At 39.9% G+C, this 15,703-nt stretch overlaps 1 protein-coding gene across 2 annotated transcripts in view; it reads left to right on the forward strand.

The window, feature by feature from the left end:
* The window catches only part of GLRA2 (glycine receptor alpha 2), a 188,495-nt gene that overhangs the window by 153,674 nt on the left and 19,118 nt on the right, over nucleotides 1-15,703 (forward strand). For both annotated transcript variants that reach the window (XM_065915649.1, XM_065915650.1), the window contains exon 8: nucleotides 556-705. In XM_065915649.1, the coding sequence (XP_065771721.1) occupies nucleotides 556-705 (150 nt within the window). The remainder of the gene's footprint in view (nucleotides 1-555; nucleotides 706-15,703) is intronic.

A 15,703-nucleotide genomic window follows, 5' to 3' on the forward strand; every position in this document is an offset into this window, starting at 1 on the left:
CCTGTAACCTATATTATTGTACACTTCAATAAAAAAAGAAAAAAATGTGCTTCCACATCAGTTAGGATCAAAGGTTGAATGGAAATTACAAACTGGTTTTTCAAGGACCCAAGGCCACATATAGTTTATTTCTCATCCGAGTTTTAGAATTGTCTTAATGAGTTTTTAAATGTTAAGAAAAATATAAGGAAATGAGCAGCTTCAAGAGTAACCCTGACTCTGTTTTACCTTAAAGTTTTGTTTTTTTCTTCCTTGTTTTCATGAAGGTAATTCTTGTAGCTATGTTTGGGGATGGTCTCAGGGGCTACTTGAGCAGGTGGACTATACTGAGAAAGACAGAAGGACCTGGGGCGGGGGGTGGAGAGAGGGCTGTAATTCTCACTGCTCTGCTCAGAATCTGCAAAGTGGGATGGAAAATGCTTAAGTATTTTCTTAAGGAAAGTCTAGAAAATAATCCTTGCTGAAGAGAACTGAGGTTTGTCTGCTGCTCACACCATGAGGAACCTGGTTTCGCCACCAGTTTTCAAGGTGCTTCTCTCTCTCCCTTTCTCTCAGGTCTCCTACGTAAAAGCGATTGACATCTGGATGGCGGTGTGCCTTCTGTTTGTGTTTGCAGCCTTACTGGAATATGCAGCAGTGAACTTTGTCTCCAGGCAGCACAAGGAGTTTCTGAGGCTCCGGAGAAGACAGAAGAGGCAAAATAAGGTACCGTTGACTCTGAGTGCAGACAAAGTCAGGCAGAGTTCGAGGTGTTTAACCAGTCAATGTAATTTAGAAATTAGAACAACATATAGTGAGCAAGAAGCTGAAGTTAATTTTTGTCCTGATTCATTCTACTGTACTGAATTACTGCTCAGGTTGGTCCTTTAAAATTGGGGCAGAGTTGTCACATTTAGCAAAGAAAATTCATCAAGAGATGAATGGATAAAACAGACGTGGTATACATATACAATGGAATATTACTCATTCATAAAAAGAATGGAATAATGCCATTTGGAGCAATATGGATGGACCTAGATATTATCATACTAAGTGAAGTAAGTCAGACAGAGAAAGACAAATATCATATGTTAGCACTTATAGGTGGAATCTAAAAAATGATACCAATGAACTTATTTATAAAACAGAAATAGACTCACAGACACAGAAAACAAACATGGTTACCAAAGGGCAAAGGGAGAGGTGGGATAAATTAGGAAACTGGGAATAACATGTACACACTACTCACCATGGAGAACAGTGTGGAGATGTCCTTAAAAACTAGGAATAAAACCACCATATGACCCAGCAACCCCACTACTGGGCATATACTCTGAAAGTGAAAGTGAAGTCGCTCAGTTGTGTCTAACTCTTTGCAACCCCATGGACTGTAGCTCACCAGGCTCCTCTGTCCACGGGATTTTCCAGGCAAGAGTACTGGGGTGGGTTGCCATTTCCTTCTCTGGAGGATCTTCCTGACCCAGGGATCAAACCCGGGTCTCCTGCATTATATACCCTGAGAAAACCATAATTCAAAAAGACACAGGTACCCCAATGTTCACTGCAGCACTATTTACAATAGCTAGGACATGGAAGAAACTTAGATGTTCATCAACAGATGAATGGATAAAGAAGTTATGGTACATACATATAATGGAATATTACTCAGCCATAAAAAGGAACACATTTGAGTCAGTTCTAGTGATCTGGATGAACCTAGAGCCTGTTATACAGAGTGAGAAAAACAAATATCATATATTAACACATTATATATGGAATCTAGAAAATTGTACTGATGAATCTATTTGCAAGGCAGGAAGAGAGACACAGACATAGAGAACAGACCAGTGGACACAATGGGGGAAGGAGAGGGTGGGACAAATTGAGAGAGTAGCACTGAAACAAATACATTAGCATATGTAAATTAGATAGCTAGTGGGAAGTTACTTTAAAATATAGGGAACTCAAATTAGTACTCTGTGACAACCTAGAGGGGTGGGATCAGGTTGGGGGTGGGAGGGAGGCTCGCCAGGGAGGGGACATATATTTACTTATGACTGATTCACACTGTTGTATGGCAGAAACCAATACAACATTGTAAAGCAATTATCCTCCAATTAATAATTTAAAAAGAGGCCAAAAATCATATATATACTACTATATATAAAATAGGTAAATGACAAAGGACCTACTATATAGCCCAGGGAACTTTACTCAGTATCTTATAACTGATAATGGAAAAGAATCTGAACAAGATTGCATATATATACACACATATATATGACTTAATCCCTTTGCTGTACACCTAAAACTAACACAACAATGTAAATTAACTATACTTCAATTAAAAATATATATAGGGCACACAAACCTGAATTTCAGATAAATGATAAACAATATTTAGTACAAGTGCATCCCAGATGTTGCATGGAACAGACTTATATTACTAAATTATTCCTTGCTTATCTGAAATTAAAATCTAACTGAGAGCCTTGTGTTTTGCTACAGCCTAGAAACTGTAGTGGAGATATATACTCCATCTGACAAAATTACTTTAAAACCTTGTTGTTTTGAACATTAATAATTTGTGTGTCTTTGCGCACAAAACTACTTTGACTTTTTCATGAATTGCTTGGCTTTATGTAAATAAGGTCCAAATCATGTTGATTTCAACCTGATAAATCCAATTAGACTGATTTCATTGTCTCAACTTACATTTTAATGCAGAAACCCCAAATTTACATTACCTAGAAGTTTGAAGTTGGAAATACATGGCTCAAAATCTCCACTTCAGTGGTTCCCAAACTTGCCTGCACATGAGAATAGCCTGGAGATCTTTCAAAAATCCCAAACCTTGGTCATACCTCATACCCATTAATCTCAGTCTCAGAATGGGGCACAGGAGTATCTCTGAAGCTTCCCAGGTAATTCCAGGTACAGACGCATTTGGGAAGCAGTGGTCTGGTTTATAATTCAAATTCATATAGCACTCCAGAAGCCTTGCACTTGTTTCCAGTTTCAGATTCCAGGAGAGGAACATGCTCTTTGGTATGTAGAACATTAGTGCCTGTAACAATATCACTAGAGAACTGAAGTTCAAGTTTTACACACAGGAGATCAAAGACAGTTTTCAAAATCTCCTCCCCTTAAAAAAGGATAAATTGAACCCGCTGGTAAAGTATAGTTATACACTACTTTGTTGGAGCAAAACCAAAAATGCTTCATTGTCAGTTTTAATGCTTCCAAATACCTAGATGTAAAGCTGAACATTGTAAGGTATGCTATTTTTTACATTTTTATTTATGAATTTTTGGTTGTGCTAGGTCTTCCTTGCTGCTGAAGGGCTTTCTCTAGATGCACAGAGTGGGGGTTACTCTCTAGTTGCAGTACACGGGCTTTTCATTGCAGTAGCTTCTCTAGTGGCAGAGCATGGGCTTCGTTGCCCTGTGGCATGTGGACTCTTCCTGGACCAGGGATCAAACCTATGTCCCCTGCATTGGCAGGCATATTCTTTTTTATTTTATTTTATTAGTTGGAGGCCAATTACTTCACAACATTTCAGTGGGTTTTGTCATACATTGACATGAATCAGCCATTGAGTTACACATATTCCCCATCCCGATCCCCCCTCCCACCTCCCTCTCCACCCGACTCCTCTGGGTCTTCCCAGTGCACCAGGCCCGAGCACTTGTCTCATGCATCCCACCTGGGCTAGTGATCTGTTTCACCATAGATAATATACATGCTGTTCTTTTGAAACATCCCACCCTCACCTTCTCCCACGGAGTTCAAAAGTCTGTTCTGTACTTCTGTGTCTCTTTTTCTGTTTTGCATATAGGGTTATCGTTACCATCTTTCTAAATTCCGTATATATGTGTTAGTATGCTGTAATGTTCTTTATCTTTCTGGCTTACTTCACTCTGTATAATGGGCTCCAGTTTTGTCCATCTCATTAGAACTGATTCAAATGAATTCTTTTTAACGGCTGAGTAATATTCCATGGTGTATATGTACCACAGCTTCCTTATCCATTCATCTGCTGATGGGCATATAGGCTGCTTCCATGTCCTGGCTATTATAAACAGTGCTGCGATGAACATTGGGGTGCACGTGTCTCTTTCAGATCTGGTTTCCTCGGTGTGTATGCCCAGAAGTGGGATTGCTGGGTCATATGGCAGTTCTATTTCCAGTTTTTTAAGAAATCTCCACACTGTTCTCCACAGTGGCTGTACTAGTTTGCATTCCCACCAACAGTCTAAGAGGGTTCCCTTTTCTCCACACCCTCTCCAGCATTTATTGCTTGTAGACTTTTGGATAGCAGCTATCCTGACTGGCGTGTAATGGTATCTCATTGTGGTTTCGATTTGCATTTCTCTAATAATGAGTGATGTTGAGCATCTTTTCATGTGTTTGTTAGCCATCTGTATGTCTTCTTTGGAGAAATGTCTGTTTAGTTCTTTGGCCCATTTTTTGATTGGGTCATTTATTTTTCTGGAATTGAGCTGCAGGAGTTGCTTGTATATTTTTGAGATTAATCCTTTGTCTGTTTCTTCATTTGCTATTATTTTCTCCCAATCTGAGGGCTGTCTTTTCACCTTACTTATAGTTTCCTTTGTTGTGCAAAAGCTTTTAAGTTTCATTAGGTCCCATTTGTTTAGTTTTGCTTTTATTTCCAATATTCTGGGAGGTGGGTCATAGAGGATCCTGCTGAGATTTATGTCGGAGAGTGTTTTGCCTATGTTCCCCTCTAGGAGTTTTACAGTTTCTCGTCTTACATTTAGATCTTTAATCCATTTTGAGTTTATTTTTGTGTATGGTGTTAGGAAGTGTTCTAGTTTCATTCTTTTACAAGTGGTTGACCAGTTTTCCCAGCACCACTTGTTAAAGAGGTTGTCTTTTTTCCATTGTATATCCTTGCCTCCTTTGTCAAAGATAAGGTGTCCATAGGTTCGTGGATTTATCTCTGGGCTTTCTATTCTGTTCCATTGATCTATATTTCTGTCTTTGTGCCAGTACCATACTGTCTTGATGACTGTGGCTTTGTAGTAGAGTCTGAAGTCATGGAGGGTGATTCCTCCAGTTCCATTCTTCTTTCTCAAGATTACTTTGGCTATTCGTGGTTTTCTGTATTTCCATACAAATTGTGAAATTATTTGTTCTAGTTCTGTGAAAAATACCGTTGGTAGCTTGATAGGGATTGCATTGAATCTATAGATTGCTTTGGGTAGAATAGCCATTTTGACAATATTGATTCTTCCAATCCATGAACACGGTATGTTTCTCCATCTGTTTGTGTCCTCTTTGATTTCTTTCATCAGTGTTTTATAGTTTTCTATGTACAGGTCTTTTGTTTCTTTAGGTAGATATACTCCTAAGTATTTTATTCTTTTTGTTGCAATGGTGAATGGTATTGTTTCCTTAATTTCTCTTTCTGTTTTCTCATTGTTAGTGTAAAGGAGGAGCCAAGATGGCGGAGCAGTAGAACGGGGAGGCAGGCATATTCTTAACCACTGGCCCACCAAGGAAGTCCGAACATTGCAATTTAGATGTTGCTTACATTGAGGAGCTTATACGTGTAAAAACTGAGTCATTACATCATGTGCCAAAATGTTTCCTCACATACTCTGGGCTGGTACCATGTGTGTGCCCTCTTTCTCTCTTCCCCTCATCCCAGGAAACAACACACACAAGTGCATGCCCTTTGCTGCACATTGTTCAGTATCAAGCCTCTCTCAATTTTCACCTCCCTATTGGTGATAACCATTTCTTGAACCTCTCCCATAGGTGTCTAGTACAAAGTGGCAGAAGTTTGAGGTCACCTATGCCACTCAGGAAATATTACTAGAATGTAAAGTTATTACAGTTATACAAGCTGTATTCTCAGAATTCCCTGGTTTAGCTTAGTAATTACCCACTGACTATATGCTCTCCCAGACCAGAAATAGAAAAGGAGCTTCATTTTGCTCCCTGATTCTGAATAACTGGAATACTTTCATGGAATGCTGTGTGGAGGATTCTTAGGCTGTATCTGTATCTTATCATAAGTCACCCAGAATGCTTGTTAAGAGCAGAGAGAGTGTCACACCCCAAATCTTGTGAAACAGAGTCTGTAGGGAGGTCACTGAGAATTACTACTTTTCACAAGTGTCCCAGTGAGTCCTACAATAAGGTTGTTTGGGGGCAGTATTAGAGCAGTGGTAGAGAATGGGAAAGACAAAAGAGTGGGAAATGAGATTGGAGGAATGGTAATTTCAAGTTCATATAAGACTTTGTAGACCAGTATGAAAGAACAGATTTTATTCTGATTGGATTAGAGTCACTGGCTAGATTCAACATAGCAAATATCAGGATGTTGAGTGGGTAGTTCATGAGAAGCAGCAGCAGATTAGTCAGGAGGCTATTACAGAAATATGGGGACATGTTGCTGGCATAGACTGTGGTACTGGTCATAGAAGTGGTCAGAGTCAAGATTCATTCATTCATTCCAAAAATATTTGATTCATATTGTGTGCCAGGAGCTATATACATCATTAGAAGACATAATTGAACAGCACAGACAAATTGCAATTCCATGAAGAAACTTACATTCTAGTGGTTATCCTTTTGGGGTAAAACCAAGAGGTCATGCTGATGCATTTGATGTGGGGAGGTGAGGAAAAGAGAGGAATATGTCTCATATTCTTGGCTTCAACAACTTCGTGGGTAGTGTTTATGATGGGGACTATTGCAGACTTGGGGTGGAACTCAGGTCATTTTTATGCCATTAAATTTAGATGCCTGTAAGACATGCCGGTAGGGTTAGCAAGTAATTATACAGATAAACACACCTAAGGGAGAGAAGAAATCTGAAAAAGGATCTTTGAGAGTAACCAGCAAACAATGTTTTAAATCCACAAAACTGGGTAAGATCACCTCCTAAATGTAAATTCACAAAAAAGGTAACCATGTGAGGTGATGGATATGTTAATTAGTTTGACGGTGGTAATCATTTCACAGTGTACACTTATAGCAAAACCTCACACTGTACATCTTAAATACACTCAACTGTTATTTGTCAATTATAAAGTTTGGAGGGGGTAACTTAATTACAACACTGAGTAATAAAATCATTCCTCAAAGAAAAGGGAAAAAAAAAGCTCTGAGAATGGAACAATCCACCATTTAAAAAGCATGTCTAGAACAAAGGAAATGATGGGAGAGTTTAGACATCACTTCCATTTGCCTTTGCTGTGCTGGAGAGCCCAGAAGATAGCATGGAAGATAATGTGGGATAATGGGAGGAACCTTTTTTCAAAATGGAAGATAAAAGAACATGTTTAACAATAGGAATATTATAGCTAAAAGGGAAAAATCAACACTGCAGTGAAAGAACACCAGAATTTCAAGGGAAAAAAAAACACCTTGAGAAGAAAGGGTGACAATTCAGAGTCAAGGGTCAGGGTTAACCTTACATGGGGACAGATATTTCAGCCATTTTAATGATGACTTAAATTAGAGTCAGTTCATTCATGAGGATACCAAAACAGTTAAATAATTTGCCCATACTCATGAGTCACGAAGTAGCACAGCAAGATCTGAAATGTGATACTGTCTCCAGAGACCACATGCTTTCCCACTGTACTGACAAAAGGGCAGAATGACAGTGGGTGCTGATCCATTGGTAGTTTGATGATGGTACAGTGTAGGAACTCCTAATTGCTCCAATCATTTCCAAGGATTATCAGGGAAGTTATAAGCTGAAAATGGAATGGAAAGAAGGAATATAGAAAGTTTAAGGAGGAAAGAGATATGATATTAAATAGTAGTTTGGGAGAGTAAAAAACCAATGCTCTCAAGAGGGAAATGGGGTCAGGATGCTGAGGCAGATGTAGTGGGAGACTGCATCTGAGGTCTGTGGCTATGAATTTAAAGTTTAAGCTGAAATTTAAAACTTTAAAACAACAAGCAGGTGTGTGACCCTTTGTAGTCAAGGGTCTTACTACCATTGACAATTAAATTTGGGGGAAAAAGAAGAGGAGGAGGCACTTCCAATTATTTATCCCTTAGGAAATGACATCTTTCGAAGCCAGTGCTTTTCAAATTTTTTGAGTCTAAATTATGTTAACAAAAAATGGTAACAAGAACTCACAGTGATTGAGGGCTTACTATAACCCAGGCACTAATCTAGGTACTTTCTATACAGGAATTGATTTAATCCCCACAACTCTGAGTGCTGTGATCATATAGACGGCTTACTATAGAAAGTCCTAGTTCTGCCTATTTTTCTGATGCCCTGTGTAATTTGGCATTTGTCCTGAATTATTAGTTCTAAAATAAAACACCTATTAATAGTTGCATTAAAATAAACTGAGATGGGTTTGGTGGACCTTTACTCTGTATACATCTGCTTTCTGTCATGGTGTGACCTTCTGGGGTGGGGGCATACAGGTGCAGTACACAAGTTCTCACTTCAACAAGTGCTGAAATCTAAAAAAAAGAAAAATCACCATCTGTGGCTTCTGTTCTTGAACCTTTCCAAAAGCAATGTCAGAACTAAGACTCTTTCCAGGATAACTGGAACAGAAGTTGCTGATAAAATGAAGTGCACTCAGACAAAAGAGGCTGGGGATAAATAAATCTTTAATTCAGTCTGTCAGTGGTGAAATACTGCTGTCCTGCTGACAAGCATTTGGGGCACCAGTCTGGGCCCATGACACGACATGCAAAACCCATTAAGCCACTAGGCAACTACTTGGTGGGGTCAATGGGAAACATGGCAAAATCATAGGTTTGGTGAACATGAGACCATCATCATAGAGGCTGAGCAGTCTTGCTGTGGGCATCTGAATGCTCATGTTTGAATGGCTTTGTGATTTTTTGATCATTTAAATCTGTAATTGCCTTATTATTTGATAATTACTGCAAAATAAACAAAGCATCATCATTATAGAGCTGGATGGTCCGTGCCACTTTCCACTATCACAACTGTCCTCGTTGAGATAAAATGTGGTCATATCAATAATGAAGGCAGTATTCTTATCTCCATCCTACAGATGACAAGAGGAAACCACTGAGAGCTTAAGGAAAACAACCAAAGCCACACATGCAGGCAGCTTGCCTCCAGGGTCCCCGACCTCAGCTGCTGTTGTGCACAGATCATGTTTTACATCTTACATTCTGATCCAGTATCTCACTCACTCACACACTTAGACATCTCTAATGTACCCTAATATTTTCTATTATGTTTTTTTTAAGGCCGGTCCATCAGGGATGAGGTTGGAGTGAGGCAAGTGCAATTAGTCACATGAGTACAGGGTCAGATCTTGCTTTTATTTAAATCTGGTATTTTTTTCACCATGAATTTTTTGCCTTAATAAGGAATTTTTCAAATACTGCATTAAAATAATGCCCTGAAGTACTGGGGTTTTGGCACCCCTTACATTTTGCACCCGAGACCTTACTCACCTTGCTCTAGTTTCAGCCCAGCTGGTGATGAACTATTAAATTTTCATACTACTGGGTTGTAGCCTGAATATAAAGCAAAAACAAGCCACCATTTTTAAATGTTCAATGTCTCCAATGAAAAAAGGCATCTCTTTAGTTTCCCACTAGGAAACTGACCTCCCCAGCACAACACAGTTGATTCTTTAGACGGTGTAAGAATATCCAAGAGCAGATTACTTCCCAAAGTGACACTGGCATGATGATTTATTCAAGGAAGGTGTTTATGGAGGGAGCCCCTGAGACTACAATTACTTCTGTGGGAAGAATATCTGCTGCTTACTGAACAAGTTATGAAATAGGGCCACTGTCATGGAGGGACCAGATAATTTGCAATTAGGTGCATTTGCTTTTCCTTCTCTACATCTCAAAAAGCAGCCAATTTTATCAAAGCTGAGTTTCTCAGTAAAAATCAAGCCAAGATCTTCACTGACAGATCCTGCAAATCCCTATGATTGGGCCAAACTTGGTCTATTAGAAGTTGATGTCCAGGGTCTACGTAGTAAAATCCTATTTTTATGTTATATCCTCAGCTCCAGTAAGTTTTCACACCATGTGATAGTTTAACAACTGTCCCATAAGAACTTTAAAGCCTCAATTGTGCCTCACCCTGTGTTTTTATATCTGGCCATACCACTCCTGACTTTGGCATTGGGCCTGATTTCAGAGGTTTCCAGTTACCTATAGAGCCCTGACTTTTTTATTTTCAGTGACTAAACAGAAATTGAAGCTATTTGAGAACACGGTTATGGCTTCTAAGCCACTGAAGGCTGAGCTACCTTTTAAGGGAAAGTTGTAAACACACTGTTTAGATTTCAGTCTCCCCAGAAGAAAATAAGAGGTCTTAACCTAATTAGACAACAGGGTGAGAATGTGAGGCCCTGACCAAAATGTCTCACATGAAAGTAACTTGGGAAAGTACTCATTTTTTGCAGTTTTCTCTTTCCCTCCCTTCATTTATCTGTCCTTCAATTCTTAGCTAAATTGTTAATTTCTCAAAAGATAACTTATTAATTTGAAATATCTATACATATAACTGAGTCACTTTGCTGGACACCTGAAACTAATACAATATTTTAAGTCGACTATGCTTCAATTAAAAAAAAATAATTTCCTGATCCTATAGGGCTAAAAGGATGCATCCATATTACCTAATTTGTTCCTTTTATAAGGTGCCAGTTTCTACCCATTATTTGCATGTTTTACAGAATATAAAATTGAAATGTATTGTAGATGTTATTTAGGACACTGTACCTAGAAATACCTGAATCTTGCTCTCAACTAATCATCTTCCCATTGACCTATTAGAGGAGAATAAACCTACAAGCACAGTAACTTTTTTACTATTATCCAGGCTTTAACCTCAAATCCCAGTGCCATGCCTCAAGAGGAGAACAACTTAGAAGAAGCCCTGTCCCTCCACTCACTAGGTCCAGGAGCTCTGCACTATTTCCTCCCCAATGTTTCAAAGCCCTTAGATCTTCCTACCCCAGTGGGACACAAGCCCCACTGCTGAAGGTCATAAGACAAGGACCCAGAGCAGATGTACATCCAGGAGTGGCTTTTTAACAACCATGGGGTCCTGGAAGGTCCCCAGTCAGACCAATACTCCTCCTTAAGGACCAAAGTCTACTTCCTCTTTTCCTGGAGACGTCCCTTTAAACACTTATGGATGGTGAACTGGAAGGTCTTTTCAAAGTTTCTGGGCTAAACTGACCAAGTCCTTCCTATGATACGGCTTACAGCTCTTCAGCATACTGGTCACCCTTTCTGTAGTTTGCTAGTGACATCTTGAAGAATGAGTCACAGAATGTGACAGCCCAGGCATGATCGGGATGTAACACAGAAAACCAGTAATATCCCCTATGTTTATCTGCACTTTTCACAGAACATTAAATTATAGTAGTGTTTTTCAGTAGTCATATTCCACATTTGACTCATTTTGATGCTGCTAATGCTTGTTCATTTCCCAAGTCTTTTTTCCTATTAATACAAATAGCTGTCAAGTTATCTGTTCTTAATTATGTGCTTGATTTTTTCCAAACCTAAACAAAGGACTTTATATTTATTGTTACAAATTTTTACCTCATTGAATTTGGCCCATTTTTTAGATGGCATTAATCTTCTTGATAGTGATTTAGTCATTCGGAAAATTAGCTACCACATCTAGCTCTTTAACACTGACAAATAGGTGCCAATGCCCTTCAAGTAAAGGCCACCAGGAACAAGCCAGTAATTAAGTCAGGCTTAGTGTTCTTTGCAGCAAGGAAGACCGTGTGCTATAGAGAGAACTCTAAACTGGGCAATTTGGGAAGAAAGTCTAAGGAAGCAGAGGTCTGCTCTAGACTGGATGCTGTCAGAAAGCAGGGGAAATTCTAGGATTAGGTACCTCAATAAATCTTATTTATAGGAGGGCAGACTAGAGTTAGAATAAAATTTTATTTGGTAAAGAAGAAGGAATCACTCATTTTAACTGAAAGAAAGATGTTGAGTATTTTCTGAGTGTCACAGTGACCTTGTTCTCATCTATGCTTAGCGAACATTATGAAGTGACCTTGTTTTGTTTCACTACTCTGATCATAGTCTCAGAGTAACCCTGAGGATGGTATTCTGCAAGATGATTTGAACCACCAACATACAAACAGAAGCTCTGTAATTTACCAGTTATGTGACTTTAGCAGGTTACTTTTAAAAAGAGTCTCTGTGCCTCCGTCTTCCCATCTGTAAATAGAATTAAAATGTATTTATCTTATAGGACTGTGGTAAAAATGAGTTTCCATGGGTAAAGCTCCTACAACAGGCCCTGGCATGTGCTAAGTTCTATGTATAATGAGTGCTTGTTTGAGTATCCACTTTCTTCACCTCGAAGGTATGTGTATCCTTTATGAACAGGATCATAAAGGTTTTGCTCAATTCATGAGAGAACATATTCTATACATTGGGCTTCCCATGTGACACAGTGGTGAAGAATCTGCCTGCTAATGCAGGAGGCATGGGTTCGATCCCTGGGTCAGGAAGATCCACTGGAGTAGGAAATGGTAACCCAATCCAGTATTCTTGCCTGGAAAATTCCATGGACAAAGGAACCTGACAGGCTACAGTCCATGGAGTTGGAAAGAGTCAGACACAACTGAGCTACTGAGGACACACACACACACATTCTCCAGATTAAAATCAACTATCTTAGAATACAGCAATAGGCTGCCAACATGCACCCTCCCGTATTTTTACTCCTCTTATCTTTCTTTTGCAAAGGGAAATCAGATTGCACAGCAAGAGGTCACCCATGTACAGCTATGTTTATAATCATAGAATTGAAATATTGAATTTGTGCTTTTACTCTACAGTGTCTACACAAGAGAAGCAGAAAGATTAAGGGCAACCTGAATTCTTCCATTTTACCTCCCACTGCTAAGATGTAGTTTAGCCACAGTCAGTCAGCACAAGACCACTTTTCTCAAAGTCAGAGAGCCCATTAAGGTGCCGCCAACTCCATCCTCAAGTCTGCTTGCTTGTAAGCCTCATAAGCATCCTATTCTAATAAATCGCTTCTTATCTACAAAAAAAAGACCCTGCCAATTCAATTAGAATGTAAATGGACTTTAAAAGAAGGCTGCTGAAATGCAGACATCACTACCACCAAGCCTAACCTCCAAACAAATCTAAGCAAATGGGGAATCCATTGAACTATAATTAGAGTACAGTCAACCTTTGAGAATCTTGCTTTTTTTTTCTTTTTTTAATTTTTATTAGTTGGAGGCTAATATTGTAGTGGTTTTTGTCATACATTGACATGAATCAGCCATGGATTTACATGTATTCCCCATCCTGATTCCCCTTCCCACCTCCCTCTCCACCCGATTCCTCTGGGTCTTCCCAGTGCACCAGGTCCGAGTACTTGTCTCATGCATCCAACCTGGGCTGGTGATCTGTTTCAGCCTAGATAATATACATGTTTCGATGCTGTTCTCTCGAAACATCCCACCCTCGCCTTCTCCCACAGAGTCCAAAAGTCTGTTCTGTACATCTGTGTCTCTTTTTCTGTTTTGCATATAGGGTTATCATTACCATCTTTCTAAATTCCATATATATGTGTTAGTATACTGTAATGGTCTTTATCTTTCTGACTTACTTCACTCTGTATAATGGGCTCCAGTTTCATTCATCTCATTAGAACTGATTCAAATGAATTCTTTTTAATGCTGGAGTAATATTCCATGGTGTATATGTACCACAGCTTCCTTATCCATTCGTCTGCTGATGGGCATCTAGGCTGCTTCCATGTCCTGGCAATTATAAACAGTGCTGCGAGGAACATTGGGGTGCACGTGTCTCTTTCAGATCTGGTTTCCTCGGTGTGTATGCCCAGAAGTGGGATTGCTGGGTCATATGGCAGTTCTATTTTCAGTTTTTTAAGGAATCTCCACACTGGAGAATCTTGCTTTTTAAGGTCTCTCACCTTTCTCTTAGTCAGACAACTAGGCAACTGAACCGAACTGAACACCTTTCTCTGCCTCTCCAAAGGCCTGTTGTTGTTCAGTCACTCAGTCATGACCATCTCTTTGCGACCCCATTGACTGCAGCATGCCAGTCTTCACCATCCTTCCCTATCTTCCGGAGTTTGCTGAAACTCATGTTCGTTGAGTCAGTGACACTATCCAGCCATCTCATCCTCTGTCGCCCCATTCTCCTCCTGCCCTCAATCTTTCCCAGCATCAGGGTCTTATCCAATGAGTTGGCTCTTCACAGAAGGTGGCCAAAGTACTGGAGCTTCAGCTTCAGCATCAGTCCTTCCAATGAACATTCAGGCTTGATTTCCTTTAGGATGGACTGGTTGGATCTCCCTGCAGTTCAAGGGACTCTCAAGAGTCTTCTCCAGCACCACAGTTGGAAAGGATCATTTCTTCGGCGCTCAGCCTTCTTTATGGTCCAACTCTCATATCTGTACATGACTACTAGAAAACCATAGCTTTGACTATAAAGACCTTTGTCTGCAAATATGCTGTCTATGTTTGTCATAGCTTTTCTTCCAAGGAGCAAGCGTCTTTTAATTTCATGGCTGCAGTCACTGTCTGCAGTCATTTTGGAGCCCAAGAAAATAAAGTCTGTCACTATTTCCATTGTTTCCCCATCTATTTGCCATGAAGTGATGGGACCGGATACCATGATCTTCGTTTTTTGAATGCTGAGTTTTAAGCCAGCTTTTTCACTCTCCTCTTTCACCTTCATCAAGAGGCTATACAGTAGGACCTTGTTGTCTCTCTGATTTATATAATAATTTGCATCTGCTAATCCCAAACTCCCACTCTTGGAATCCCTGCAAGCCAGTGTAGAACAAGCCTCAGAGGGAAGAAGAAGTTGGGATATTTATCCCCTGCCCTCAACTGGTATTAATGGAGGGCTGTTTCTGGAGTAAGCACTCAGCATTGCCAGCTTGCCCTGCAAAACTTGAGCATACTTTTGGGGCCTAAGACACTCCCCTTTTCCTCACAACAAGGTAGAGCAGAGTTTGTAGGAGAAACCATGATTGTACAGTGAGAGCTGTAGGGATATGGATGAGGCATCCACAGTGTTACATACAGCCTCTATCATGATATCATGACAGCCTCTATCATATGTACATAGACTAATGAGCAGACACATTTTCTGTCTCTCCCTGGACTGTAAGCATCTCAAGGGCAAACTTTGAGAATGGCTGATGCTGAAGCTGAAACTCTAATACTTTGGCCACCTCATGTGAAAAGTTGACTCATAGGAAAAGACCCTGATGCTGGGAGGGATTGGGGGCAGGAGGAGAAGGGGACGACAGAAGATGAGATGGCTGTATGGCATCACCGACTCGATGGGCATGGGTTTGAGTAAACTCCGGGAGTTTGTGATGGACAGGGAGGCCTGGCGTGCTGCAGTTCATGGGGTTGCAAAGAGTCGGACACGACTGAGCGACTGAACTGAACTGAACTATAGAAGGTATGCAATACATCTAAACTGAGTCTATGAATGAATGAATCAATAAAATAGTCTCAAAGCAAAGGAGAAGAATAATTTTGAAGAGAAGAAAATCAGAGTCGGATATGACCCAGTAGGAAGGAAGGTAGTAAAGAAAATATAGATAATGGGAAACAGCCTGAGATAAAAGAATTGGAGGAAAACAGTAAAAAGACAGGGATTTAAGTTGCAAGGCTGCTTCTGCAAGTCACTTGTCTTTTTGCAAAAGGGAATTCCATATTGCATGCCCTAAAAGAAT

This window comes from Muntiacus reevesi, chromosome X, assembly GCF_963930625.1.
Source record: "Muntiacus reevesi chromosome X, mMunRee1.1, whole genome shotgun sequence".
In the NCBI taxonomy this organism is placed as follows: domain Eukaryota; kingdom Metazoa; phylum Chordata; class Mammalia; order Artiodactyla; family Cervidae; genus Muntiacus; species Muntiacus reevesi.